The sequence below is a fragment of the Eulemur rufifrons genome, chromosome 7 (genome assembly GCF_041146395.1).
Source record: "Eulemur rufifrons isolate Redbay chromosome 7, OSU_ERuf_1, whole genome shotgun sequence".
Lineage (NCBI taxonomy): Eukaryota > Metazoa > Chordata > Mammalia > Primates > Lemuridae > Eulemur > Eulemur rufifrons.
This window is the reverse complement of record NC_090989.1, coordinates 117250318-117265161: the sequence shown is the minus strand read 5'-3', so window position 1 is coordinate 117265161 and position 14844 is coordinate 117250318. Positions and strand designations below refer to the sequence as shown.

At 36.8% G+C, this 14844-nt stretch overlaps 1 protein-coding gene across 2 annotated transcripts in view; it reads right to left on the bottom strand.

The window, feature by feature from the left end:
- Positions 1-17: 17 nt before the first annotated feature.
- The window catches only part of COPB2 (COPI coat complex subunit beta 2), a 29942-nt gene continuing 15115 nt past the window's right edge, over positions 18-14844 (bottom strand). For both annotated transcript variants that reach the window (XM_069475394.1, XM_069475393.1), the window contains exons 9-22: positions 13643-13842; positions 12290-12400; positions 10032-10120; positions 9840-9946; positions 8630-8773; positions 7896-8026; positions 7427-7634; positions 4096-4206; positions 2896-3110; positions 1379-1471; positions 1109-1289; positions 849-917; positions 625-696; positions 18-381 (exon numbers count right to left, since the gene is read on the bottom strand). In XM_069475394.1, coding sequence (XP_069331495.1) covers positions 286-381; positions 625-696; positions 849-917; positions 1109-1289; positions 1379-1471; positions 2896-3110; positions 4096-4206; positions 7427-7634; positions 7896-8026; positions 8630-8773; positions 9840-9946; positions 10032-10120; positions 12290-12400; positions 13643-13842 — 1827 coding nt within the window. In that variant the 3' untranslated portion in view covers positions 18-285. The remainder of the gene's footprint in view (positions 382-624; positions 697-848; positions 918-1108; positions 1290-1378; positions 1472-2895; positions 3111-4095; positions 4207-7426; positions 7635-7895; positions 8027-8629; positions 8774-9839; positions 9947-10031; positions 10121-12289; positions 12401-13642; positions 13843-14844) is intronic.

The window sequence follows — 14844 nt, the reverse complement described above, 5'->3', positions numbered from 1 at the left end:
CTGAAGTATCTTCATTGATTCAAAAGGTTTTATGCAATATAGTCTAATGACAATAGGAAAAAAGCCAAAGCCAAAACCCACATCCACATGTTTAACTACTTAACGAGGACATAGTGATTTAAATGCTGCATATAAACTCTTAAGGAGGGCAGTATGCTCCCAGTGGTCCACAGCATTTACATATAAAAATCTACAGAGTTTCTGCTAGTCCAAAGTACTGTGGTCAGGGTGGTAATCAATACCTATACATAATAATGATCTATTGAGTAAATGAAGACATTACGTTCAATCATCCAAAATATCTTCATCCAGATTGATATCTGTTGTGTCAATATCTTCTAATTCCAAATTATCCAAATCTACTTCTAGTTCAAGTAAACTCTGTAAACAAAAGGAAGAGGGTGATGAAGTCATATAGTATTGTGTGAAAGAAAAGTTATCTGTGGTTCATGATCCAAAGTGAGAACTAAAATTTTCTTACTAGTCAAAAGGGGACCGTTCTACTTCAATGCCCCTACTCTGAAACTGACTTACATGGCTTAAGCCACAGGCCTATATATCCTATAGATATTCACCGGGAAGAGGGTGGGGCAGGGGGAGGTTTGGGTATGATATCTGACCTACCTTTTCTTCTTTGTTGGCTGTGTGGGAGGCTACAATAACTGGAGTAGGAGAAGGTGGTTTCTCATCAAGTTCCTGAAAGCCAAAGTGGTGATACATATGAAAATAAAGGAATTTGCTCAGGAATTTAAACTTTTCCCCCCAGAGGATGATCAGGGTTATTCAAAGTAGGAGGTAGTACTTAAAGTCAATCTCAGCCAAATTATCACATGATGTACTCTACTGACCTGTTGAGCTGCAGATCTGTAGGGCTGAAAGCCTTTTGCCTCTTCCATAACATTTCTCTCTTCATTTGGCTATTAGAGAATAAAACAATGATAAAATGAGATACTTTGAAATCATAATTCACCTATGAACCTGGCCTAAAACCCAGATATTAGCTCTTACAACAATAAAGTATTTAATGCAGCTCAAAACCTAAAGGCATGAATGAATGTATTCCACCCTGTAGTCACACTAAATGAAGCTTGGCACCCCAGTCACTCACCGTGACAAGTGGATATTGTTTGGCTGGCCACAGATCAGCATGTGTTTCCTTCACCCATTCTTCAACAACAAAGGCTTCTTTTAATCCAGGGAAAAGATTTTCATACTCTGTCGGGTCAGCAAGGGATTCTGCTGCTTTCTGATTGACTTTTGACAGATTCTCTCTCCAGAGTTTCACTACCCTATTATAGATATCATGGAACCAATGAGAGACTAAGTAAGTGTGCTCTGATTTTATTTGAAACATTTCTTCCTAAAATTAAGTCTGTACCTTGAAACCTGACTGGGTAAGTAAGTTCGGGCCAGGAAGGCAGCTTCTGGCAGCCGTCCAGTTCTAATCAAGAGCTCCAAGCAAGCATCAAGCCTAAAGATTAAAAAGGAGAGTACAGTTACCAAGAATAAACACCATAATACTGGCACTTAACAACATAAACAAATGTGGATTTAGTGTTGCAAAGCCAAAATTTTCCCAACCCCTGACACATACATCTCACATCTGTCACTGAGCCGTTACTTACTTAATGGTTGTTAACAAAACCAACAGACTCCAAGGGCATGAGGATAAGAGCTTTCTGACCACTTTCAATCTACTTAGTTTTAAGAACTTGTAAGAAGAACCTAAAGGGGCTTTTCAAGGGCAGCTAAGGCAGGTTAGATTATGAAATTTTAAGGGCTTCAGCACATATCCAAACGGAAATTCAATTTCACAAGTGGGACTATGTAGGGCAGCGTCTCCAGCATAGGCTGGGCAGACAATCCAGTGGTGCTCAGCAGGAGAATACCAAAGTATCCATTTTTCTTCTTCAATTTTTAATTTGTTGTTTTCTGTGCAAGTTTTATATAGCAGATAATGTGTGTTTCAGAATTCAGATATTTTTCGATTTTACAAAGGTGATATAGCACAGATACTGTATGTTACCTAATATTCTCAGCATTAAACAAAAACCACAAATATTAATATTTCTGCAATAATACATGAATATTAAATGCGATTAAAAAAACCATGTTGCATACAAGCAACTAAAAATAGTATGTCAGAGTTCAGGTTTTGCCATCAAATTTGTTACAGAAAACTGGTTTCTGAATTATGGATAAGGAATAGTGGACCTATTACAGGTAGCTAAATTTATAAATATATTCACATGTATTGGGGTACACATTCAAAATTTTATGATGAAGTATGGGGTTTTTAAAAATAACTATGTAGGACAAGGTTAATAAATACTTTTGTATTTTATTTCATAAAACAGCCAACTAACATCCAAATGCTTTGGATTGTACTGTGAGACTTAAAAATGTGACATTTTTATGCTTTTTGGTGGGCTCAAATCTAAAAGTAGCTGGCATCCTTATCTTCCTTTCTATTTTTGCCATAAATAGATCAAAATTATCCAATTTGGGTAAAATCACTGCCTTTCAGGTACCAACTGGAGCAGCTCAATAGCCTCGTGCAGTCATAAAAGAAAATGCCTTGACCGTTAACTGGCGGGACTGTTGAAAAAGGGGTTTAACATTTCTCCCACTTGAGCTCCCTGAATAGCTCATTTACCTCAAATATTTACACCAAATATGCTAAGACAGACTTGCTGAAGGTGCCACCAAAGTAGCACTGTCCTTCTCTGATGGCCCCCACTATTCCACACCTTCAGCCATCCTTCAGTTCTCCCTCCAGGGTTCAGGAGGGTTGATTTTTCACATTCCTCTCCAAAAACCATCCTCAAAGTCAATGTAGAAATAACTGCTTTTAATCACTATACTCATCAAGGTCTTTTTGACTTTAATACTTACTTGCCCTGTAAAAAGTAGCTCATGAATGCCACATTATTTTTGCCATCTCTCTCCGCACCCTCTGCTAGCTTGTTCACCATACTAGCATTTCCAGAGGCAGTGGCCAAAAGCAGCAGACCCCCATAATCCTGTGCATGGTGCAGGCACTCCTGGGCTAGGCCAAACTGACATTTACTAATGGCAAGCTCAGCAAGTTGTTTCCACTTCTGTTCTGACTATAAAAAAGAATTTCTAAGTTAAGTCAAAATATATTTGGAAATAAACATTTAAATTTCCAACATCGTTATTCTGTTAACGTGAACATTATTGTGTTGACAACAGAAGATCTATGTATAGGGAGAGCCAGGCTTGTTAAGTTGGCTCTATCAATCAAAATAAGAATGACATTACAAAATGTATAATGAGGAAATGGAAATTATTCACATATACAAAATGAATTCAAACACAAATCAATTTTAATACATGAATAATTATCAACCCATTTTAGTTTTATTTTGTTAATTACATAGTGAAACTCAAAACCATCTAACTAGAGCTTCAAGGTAATTATAATTATTTTTAACAAGTGATTTAATACCAGTTCTTTGAAAGAATACAAAATTGTTTTTTATGTCCTTAAATATTTAACAATATTATCTCACTTGTAGCTTCTCAGAATAAAATAAAATGCTATATATTTTGATGATCTTAACATCACTAAAATTTATTTTGCACATCTGAAATTAGCTTACCAGTAAATGCTAGACTTAAACCACAATTGAGAGGCCTCAATATACAAAGATCTATAGAACTATCATTAAACTGTCTTTCAAAAATGTCAGAACCCCTCTTTAAAGCCAACAGCTTTCTTGCTAGTTTGGGATATTGGCAAATTACTGCTATATCTGAACTCTTAGAGTTCCCAGACTAGTTTACCAACTATTTTACATCTTTCCTTCTCTTGTAAAACTGATCTCACTTAAGATAGGAAAATGATTTTTCTTAAACAAATTAGAGTGCTCAGACTATCTCCAATATAATCCATGTAATTTATGCAAAGATTAACACAATGCACCTTTAAAAAAGACCAGAGACCATAACCTCACCAAAATGAGTCACTAATTTGCATTTGAGAAAGCTTTAATAACAACACATACTAAACACATAGAACTACCTACTGACCTTTCCATCAGTTGTGAAAAATCATGAATTAGTACATACCTCTGCTTCTACTGCTAATTGGTATGCAATCTTTAACTCTCCAAGTTGAAGAGCAAGCTCAAAACGATGCTCAGGATCTGTGGATACTGTAAGAGCTTGCTGCTTGAAGCCCTAAACAGATTAAGAGGAAAAAAAAAATATATATATATACACGTGTGTGTGTATGCATACAAAAATGTGTATATGTATTAATAGTATGTCTATACAGTGCACACACATCCACAGAGCAAATCCTCCACTTCCCTCTAAAACTAAAAATACTTTGCTGACATAGAAACCCTACTACTTAAACGAAAGTGACAGTTAACAAAATACTCTTTAATGAGAAAACAGAAAAAATTAAAGTCATTAAATTAAATGGTAAGAGCAAATCTGGCAGAAAAAATATTCAGTCACATAATGCTTATTGTTTTTTAGGGTAATGGAAACTGGCCAGTGCTAGATAAACTCAAGTAAAACAACTAGTAAAATTAGAAATGTAAACAGAAATGTCAAAAAGAAAGGGATTTTAGAAAGTTGATTGAATAAGAATCATTTCAAAAGAAGAAAATCAGGCAGAGGTGTAAACTTAACTGTTGGTAATCTACTCATCTGGGCTTTAGAGATCACCTCACTTTACAGATGAGGTTACTGGCAGTAAGTAAATGGGCATAAAAGGGGAAGTCAAATATAAAATTTTGCAATTTTCTATTAGCTGTAGGTCATTTGGCAAACATTTTGTATTCAGGTCCAGACACTGGTCAGTTGTCATTACCTATGCCTTTATTTTTGGTCTCATGACCAGTTTATTCATCAGCAAGTATTCTAACCTAAAGGACAAGATGTCTAAAATTTCCTTACCATGCTCCATTAAGCTAACAGGAATAAGCCTTTAAACCAACTATTATAATAACTAAAATTAGCTTCTCTCATAAGACAAACTACTGATGGAGTCTGCCCTATGGGCAAGTTTTTCAGCTGTAGGATTGTGGTGTGTTGGGTAAAAATCTCAGGGATAGTTTACCTCTCATCAGACTAAGGAAGAATGCTCAGTAATGATCAGGATGGAATAGCTGGATAGCTTTCAAGAGTTCTGTTTGGCTAGCTCTTCAAGATGGTTTTATCATTGTATGTGTGTGTGTTTTTTAAGCTAGTCAAGCATGGTTGTGGGGGGAGATAATGTTAAATCAGCTTAACAATAACCCACAACCTCCGACCAACTTATCACCGTGTGTGAAATGTATTAATGTACCAGATTCTAAATCTGAGTTACTCCTTTTTTTCCCCCACTGGCACTGGTGCAGACAACATAAAACCCAAGAGTGGAAGATGGAAGGTTTTTAGAACTAGACAAGTATAGGCAAGGGGCAAGCAGAGATGAAATGAGATGGGCTAAATATACACATGTTGGATTTCCCCTAGGTCCCCACTAAAATCACACTAAAGGGATTTTTTTTAAAGCCATGAACTCCCAAAAGACATACAGAAAGGGAGAAGAAACATTACTAACAAAATTTTGGAAGCTGGAAGGCAGGTAGAGGAGTATAAACACTCTGTTAAAACACTAGAGAAAAAATCCTAAATCCGGAGTGAGGACAACAAAGAAACAACCTGATCCATACCTCAGAACCCCAAAAGGTATCTAACAAAGGGTAGTACTAAAACAAACAAAAAAACTGCCCCACAAGCAATTAAATAACCCAGATCCACTCCTCTTTCTCCCACCCCATGACACACAAAGACAGGTTTATTTCTTGGAGAGGTAAACTAGAGTGTATCCAGTCTAGGAGATACTCAGCACACCTGGAGGGAAGAATATTGAGTATCAAAAGGAAAATAAGAGTTATGAAAATGGATATATAGACTAAATGAAATACTAAATAATCCAAGCTGTCTTCTACTCAGCCTCCAGAATGATGGTGATTGGGGAGCTTCTCTGTAAAATCTAAACAACCCAAAGGGAAAGACCTAAAGATACTTAAATGACAACTCCATCAGAGCTATATGTCAGCTAAAACAGTGCCTGGCACATTAAGTGATCATTAAATACATTTAATGAATGAAAAGTCATTAAATGCATTAGATGAAAATATTGATGTTGAGGATCCCTAATCAAAAGGCCCAACCACATCGTATTTTGTGACATCTGTGCCCCGCCCCCCCCAATTCAGATCTTTTAATTTGCTTCTTGGACCTCCACTCTTAAATAAGGGCCCAAGGATCATCAGATACAAATCTCTAATAGGAAAGACAGAGATCAAAACAAATCAATAAAAGCAACTTGAAGAACACATACCATATAAAAGAAAACTTTAAAAACTAAAAACAAAAACCAAAAAAAGAAACATATTATCAGATAAGAGAAACTTTCATCTATAAACAAGATGATCTAAAAAGTCAGAGAATAACAAAATAAGAAAACCAGTGCAGGAAGTTCAACATTTGAATAATGGTTCCAGAAAAAGAGAACATAGAATTCGAAGGAAGGAAATCACCACAGAATGATTCATGAGAATCTCTCAGAAAAGAAGGACATGAGTTTCCCATTTAAAAAGCTCAACTAATAATATCCACAGAATGAATGAAAATTGACCCCTATGCCAAAGCCCACCATCATTATAACATTTCAGAACAATAGGGACAAGATCCAAGAAGTTTCCACAGAGAAAAAACAGAATACCAAGAATTGGGAATAAAAATGGCAGTGGGGTAAAAGAAAGCTAAATCTTTCTTCAATAGAGTAGGAAGTCAGAAGAAATGCCTAAAGCTGAGAAACGAAGAAATGGCTATACTGCTTGCTATATATTGCACGTTATTACTTAGAGATGTGGAAATAAATACCAAAAGAGTTAGGTTAGATAAAATAATTAAAAGTATTTACCTCTAGGGAGTAGGAAGCAAGAAGGGAGGGCTGCTTTCTCCCTAAGCCTTACAGAACTCACTTTATGCTTTGTGCATACAAAACTTAGATTAAAAAACACTAAGAAAAAGGCATGTTGCTAATAATAAATTTTATCTGTTATTTTACCACAATTAAAAAAAAGGCAGATGAGATAGAGAGAAAAATGTAGTATAGGGGATGAAAATATTAAGACACTGGAAAAGAGGTGTATAGAAGAGGAAGACTGGTAAATCACCTCCAACATTTAAAGGGGTACTAAGAACATTGAGAAAGGAGAAGGAAGTGTATAAGGAGAGTGCACCATACGCTGTAACAAGTGCCTTAGTTACGGAGAAATTCCATTGCCATAGGAAATCAGTGGTGATTATGAAATTAAGTTTTTCAAATCCATATTAACATTCTTTCATATTGCTAGTTTTAAAAACAAAAAGAAAAGAAAAAACCTCTTACCTGCTTTTCCAAAAAGTGTGCAACTCTGGTCCTCTGTTCTTTTGGAATGGTAGGAAGGACCTTATCAGCCATGCTAAAGTCCCTTCTCATGACAGCTGTCTGGTATTCTAGGACTGAAACCAGCAAGGAGTAGCTAACAATGTTCAATTCTTTATCCCCAAGATAAAGCCTGTTGTCTTTAGGAATATAGCCCAGGAGATACATTGTCCTATAATAGAAACATAAACTAAATTAGAAGTAAGCTCAAATCTGAAGTTAAACACACACAGAGATACCACACCCCAACCTGCCTCTTGCTCTAAATCTTCCCATTTGATTGATGCAATTTTGGTTAACAATAGGCAACCTACTAAAACTATAACACTAAAAAAATCACCCAATTGTTGCTATTAATACAAGCCAGCAACAGATTCTGTTTAAAAAACACACTTTAAAAATTTAGGTCAAAAGCAAAATCATACTCAGCTACCTGTCCAAGTGGGCAATGGTGACTATTTCTCCTCCAACATAATAATTTAATCTGTTCACAGAACTTGTGTAAATGAAGCAATCGCCTACCCACAGCCCTGTTTTCACAATTTCCTGAATCTCACCAAGAACCTGCAGAAAGAAAATAAAGATTATTACCTTATCCAACATTAGAGATCTGTCAGTAACAAAAAAGGTGATAAGGTCGAGTAAGGAATGCAAAGTAAAATCCCATTTCAAGAAAGAAAAATCTTTCCTTAGAATTTCTCTCTTCTTTCTTCATTTAAGAACAGATTCCCAGGTTAGTATTTATAATGTGAAATCTCATTGTTGGGTCAAAAACCTCCTAATTCACATGAAACTGGAATATTAAGTATTTCATAAAATCTTCTAGGACATTTCCACAATGGATGATTTGTCTTTGCCATTTGGGAGCTCATTTAAATCTCCATGGCTTAATAGTTTTTGGACCAAAACAACTACAAATTTCCTTACTGAAAGATACCAAAGTAAGTCTAAAGATTCCCTAAAATCAAAGCACAAATTTCTTTTAAATATATTTACTTTCAGATTCTGATCTCTGAGCCAAGATTTTAATTTTCACATTTCACCAGAACCCCTTGAATGCTTAGCCTCCCCAAACCTAATTTATAATGAAATGTTAAAATCGGTAAAGTCTGTTACAAGAATATAAATCATTTCAAAACAAAGCTAAAGTTGTGCTGATGCAATTACCTCAAAGGCATCTTCAATGCCATCTTCAGTTACTCCCTCATGTGTTTCCTGTGCAGCCAAGACTTTTTCCGACAGATACTTAAGGATAAAAAATGATTCCTCGGTGGCAATACAAACTAGCTCTCCAGAGTCTGACCAGAAAATCTGCAACATGACAAAAACGCAGACAACTGATTTGGATTTCTGAGTGGACAGGACAAACTACATACACTTTGTTTCTTAAAAGATTTATCTTCATATATCAACATAATAAGTATGCACTTAACAATTTTATGTAGTATACTTATTTTTTTTATATATATATATATATATATATATATATATATATTTGGGAGGGCAGACAGGGCAGGGCTGTTCTATTTAGCCTAGTAACAGAAAGACCAAAGGGAGACAGGAAGGCGGTCTGTCAGGAAACATTGGATGTGCTATAATTTAGAGAAGCAGCAGCCTATTCCCCATTGCTCTAGAACATGTATCTCACCCTTTATTTTCATTATTACTCACCCTCCCCAGGAGCCTCTTTAGACGTGTTTTTCCTAATCACCTCTCCCAAAGAAATTTTAATACCACATATATACTGGATATCTGTTTATACATATGTGATACACATACATGTACATCTCTATGCTTCATACATAAACAGAGTAAGTTTTTTTCAACCCCCCTCAAGAACCAATTTTTGCTCCCTTGGGGACACTATTGCCCCCATTGAGAACGCATGCTCTAGAACCAGACCCCAGGGAGACTGGTTTGTTTTCAAAGACAATTTCTTGACAGTGAAAGCTGTCAAAGTAGCAGGCAGTTCTAAAGGTAGGATACGTCGTCACTGGAGACGGTCACCTGAAGTTTAGTCAGCCAGCATCAGGTAAAATAAGAAAAGGTTTTCTAAACTGTGTGGGAACTTCTCTAGCCTTTCCAAGTCAAGAATTCCCTGATTTCTTGTCTTCAGAGTATGCTTTTAAAAAATGTATTTAAAATATAAATAGCACTTGGACTTTGTACAACTTTTTATACTTCCAAAAATATCCCATGTCTATTGCCTCATTCAAATACCACAATCCTGATTGTCTGAGCAATCCTGAGGTAAATGGCACTGTGTCCAATACAGTGGAACAGGACGGCAGGGTAAAAGAACACTTCTTGGCCTTAGGGAGCCAGAACTCACCACAAAGATAAACATTCCAAAAACAACAATGGATGGAAAACTCACATGTTTGGGTTGAATTTCAATTCTGCGTATGAGTTCTGTGTTGTCCCAGTCATAGAAGGCTAGGCCATTTACAGATCTGACTCCCAATAAGAAGCCTCCGTAGATACCTGAAAAGAACACAGAATTTTTGCTTAGATGTTTTTGAGCCATTACAAAGCTTCTAAAAATGTATCCTATATAAATAACACTTACTTTCAGCTCCAAAATCTGGTTTAAATGATTTTTTTTCCTTAAAATTCTTAAATATCTTTACAACACTGTTGCTCTCTCTTATTGCATATCTGGGAGAAAAAAAGGAAGGCAAAAATAGCATATTATATACTAAACTATAATTCCACCATGTGTTAGAAATATCTTCAAATATTTTTGATTATGCAAAAATATAAAATGAATATTTGAAGAGTCACTGACGTATTTTTTCCCCTAAGGGATCAGTGAATTCCTTACAGTTGAACAGATAATATATGGGTTTCATAGTGTATATTACACAAATTACTAGGGCTTACTAACATTTTTGAAACTGACAATGACCCAAATGTCCGTCAACAGGTGGATGATTAAACAAATTGTGGTATATTCATACAATGGAATACTACTCAAAAGAACCAGTTACTGATCTAGACAACGTGGATAAACCTTGAAAACATGCTGAGCAAAAGCAGCTAGATACAAGAGTACATACCATATGATTTCATTTATATAAAACTCTAAAGACAACAGATCTAATCTATATAGTGACAAAAAGTAGATGAGCGCTTGCCTGGGACTGAGGAGTAGATGGGTATGGAGTGTGGACTGACTGTTAAGGGAAATAAGGGACTATTTTGGGGGATAGAAATGTTTCATAATTCAATTGTGTTCATGGTTATGGATTATATACATTGATTTGTCCAAATCCATCGAAATGTACATTATCCCCCCATCCCCATATCTGTGGGGGATATGTTCCAAGGCTCCCAGTGGATGCCTGAAACTTGGGATAGTACCAAACCCTATTTACACTATGTTTTTTCCTATTCAGTGAGAGGTGGGTAGCATACACAGCATGGATATACTAAACAAACGGATGATTCACATCCCAAGCAGGATGGCAGATTTCATCATGCTACTCAGAATGGCATGTAATGTAAAACTTATTATTTCTGGAAGTTTTCCATTTAATATTTTTGAATTGAGGTTGACCCCGGATAACTGAAACAGCAGAAAATGAAACAGCAGATAAAGGGGGACTACCGTACACTTCAAATGGTACATTCTGTTCTGCATAAATTATACCTCAATAAAAGTGATTTTAAAAAATGAAACCCGTGACAAGTGTTTTACTAGTCAGCCACGTTCAGCAACACCTTATAAAACTGCTTACATTCAGGCCTCTGCCCTGGAAAAAGGGCTGTCACTGGATATTTGAGATTGTGTGAGGAGGTGATGTGGTAAGTGCTTTGCTCAGGACAGGAGAGATGCTGAGCAGAGTCTTGGGTGGATAGAGCTGAGGAGGAGGAACTATAGAAACAGAGAGGTATGTTGAGAGAAGTGAGCCAGTCACAAACTATGGATGTTTAAGATGATAACAAAGTACTTTTTAGTATATAGAACTATGCATATATGAGTGTATTTAGGAAATTTATAAAAAGATCAAAATAATTCCTTATCTCAGTAAATTTTAATTATAAAATTTTTAAAAATGCATCTTATGCAGTGCTGAGGCTCAAGTTACCCCACTGTTGGGGGCAGGAGGCAACAAATGTGGGGAAAATAAAACAAAGAAAACTATGAAGATGTAATAGAGTTGTGTGGTCTGAAAACACCAAAGTCATAATGTTTATTACATGCACCAAACAGGAATATAAAAAGGAACCAGAGTCAATGACTATCTGGTAAAACAATTCAGAGTTAATTCGTTTTTCTTGATCTTAATGTGAACATTCTGAATTCAAACAGAAATTCATTTTGTTAGAAATGGGAGGTGGCTAACATCACAGAAAATGAGTTTTAAAAAAGATTCAGTAAACTTCTCATCAAAATGACATCAAACCACAACATCTCCCCTAATTAGCTCATAAAGAGGCAGCAGCACCTTAGGATACCATGTCACAGGGAAGGTCTGCCAAGGCCTGCCAAAGTACACTTGAGGGCCTACTTTGCCTTAAGCCCATAAGCACCAGATCCTGCCAAGCGCTCCATCAAGGAAATGGGTGCTGGGTCCCCACTTAAATGGGATTGTTACATCAGTTTGAGTGAGCCAGCTCAATACTTAACATAGAAAGGGCAAAGACAGCTCATGCTACACAGTTGCCTCTAACTCCAATCTTCCAACGGGCAGCTCTGGTGAGAACTGTTTTTTTAACACAGAAACATAGCTCACACCAACCCTTGAGAATCTCTTTTATAGAACAGTATAGAACACCCATCTGCAGTCAGGACAAGCTGGGTATCTTACAGACAAAACTTACTCTGAAGAATCGTGGGCCCACGCAAACTCTTGGGCAGACCCAAAGCTCTTGTTCCTTAATGCCATTGCTGTGTAGATGATATACTCCCCATCACCACACACCACCACAAACCTAGAAATTACAAAAGCCAAGGAGGGAAGTACAGAGGACCAAAGTTATTCATCTGTATGGTAAAATAATTCTAATAACAAGTGTTATTTTTAGTCAATTATTAATACAATTTTATATCTTTTAAAGTTATACATTTCTTTGAACACAGAGCTACACAAAAATATTCTAGCCAACAAATCCAAAAGCAAATTATAAATATGGCTTTATTGTTGAAAATGTTATGGCAATGGCCTTTTCTTATAAACAAAAGAGATTGGGGACAGGAAGGTGAGAATGGCTGGAGATACACAGGAGGAAGTTTCCAACTATTCAATTAGTATTTGTTGAGCACCAAGATGCCTAGCACTTTGCTCATGACATTTATACCATACGAAGGCATTATCTTATTATAAGACTATCTTCATTTTAAAACTGATTATTAAAATGAATAAAAATATCTCAATCTAGTTTTTTTTTTTTTTTTTGTTGAGACAGAGTCTCACTTTGTTGCCCAGGCTAGAGTGAGTGCCGTGGCGTCAGCTTAGCTCACAGCAACCTCAGACTCCTCGGCTTAAGCGATCCTACTGCCTCAGCCTCCCGAGTAGCTGGGACTACAGGCATGCGCCACTATGCCCGGCTAATTTTTTCTATATAGATTTTTAGTTGTCCATATAATGTCGTTCTATTTTTAGTAGAGACGGGGTCTCGCTCAGGCTGGTCTCGAACTCCTGACCTTGAGCAATCCACCCGCCTCGGCCTCCCAGAGTGCTAGGATTACAGGCGTGAGCCACCGCGCCTGGCCTCAATCTAGTTTTTAATGACTGTTAAATTTATCAAAATAAACAGGATATTTTAACATTCAAACAATGAGTAAAGATAGAATGTTGCATAGTCAAATAAAATTTTCCCAATAGACCTAACTCTCTTTAAGGTTATCATTTGTAACACCTGCTCCTTGCTCTCAAAGGAGCACACAAGAACACAAACCCAATGCATATGAAATAAAAGTAAACACAATACTATTTAACTGTTCAAAACTGTGTGGTAGACAACAGGGCCAGGAGGGCAAATGTGCTCCACCTTACATGCCAATTTGATCAACTGGCATGGCTGCCTGCCTGCAGCTGTGTTGAGGATTGTGAGGCTGAGGCAAGAGCTCAATGGGAATGATCAGAAACATCTACCATAGGGCAGGAATGGAATACACCATGGATATACAAACCCTGCTCACAGAAGGTCAGAGAGATTTTGGTGATGGCTTACCGCCCATTAGGATTGTGCTGAATAGTCTGAGGGTATATTTCACAACTGCCCATATCCTTTACTGCCAGTGGCAATCTTTCCCCATCTTTAATTTCAGCATCTCCCATTGCTTTTAGGTTGGCCTGCTGGACTTCTGAATGCTTGGCCCAAATTATCTTTCCATTGGCATCCATGGACATGGCAGGCTCCTCCCGACCAAGCTGAAACAATGACAAATGGCACTTAGCAATGAAAAGGAAACAAAACCACAACAAAATAGATATTCTTTTTTTACTTAACAGAGAGCTCTGTTCCCTTTTTTCTATTAGGTCATTAAATATGAAATGTCTATTTTGAATCAAAAGTTTAGTTTATCTCAAACAAGAAGCGGTACAATTAATCAAAGAATGTACCAAAAGTATCAACACAGTTTTGTCATCTTAACAGTAGCTTGTTTATGTCACAGCAAAGAAGCCTGGAGAACGAGTGACAATGAAATCGCTAAAGACATTTTCACAGCTTGTTGAGAATTGAATATTGTTTCTTGCAAGAAGTGGTCCAAAGCCTGGAAGAAGTGGCAGTCAGTTGGTGCAAGGTCTGGTGAACACAGTGGATGACAGAGAGTTTCCAAGTCCAACCTCTGTAGTTTGAGTAGCTTGTTTGTGGGCCACATGGTCGAGCATTGTCTTGCAAGAGGATTGGCCTGTCTCTATTGACCAATCTCAGCTGCTTAATAGCAAGCCTCCTCATCATTTTGTCCAACTGGTTATAGTACACATCTGCTGTAATTGATTGACCAGGTTTCATGAAGCTATAGTGGATGATAACAGTGCTGGACCACCAAACAGACGGCATTAGCTTTTTTGGATGAATATTCAGTTTTGGACTGTGTTTCAGCTCTTCATCTTTATCCAACCAAGTGTTTATCCAACAAAATGCAAGCAATTGTCAAAAAGAATCCATTTTTCATCACACATAACAACATGGTGTAGAAATAGTTCGCCTTTATGTCATGAGAGCAAAGAAAGGCAAGCTTCGAGACGATTTCTCTTCTGACACTCATTTAATTCATGTGGTATGCATCTACCCACCTTTTTTACCTTGCCCATTTGTTTCAAATGGTCCAATATTGTTGGGAATAATAACATCAAACCTTGCTGCTAATTCATGTATAGGTTGAGACGGATTCGCTTCCACTATAGTTTTCAGCTCATCATTATCCA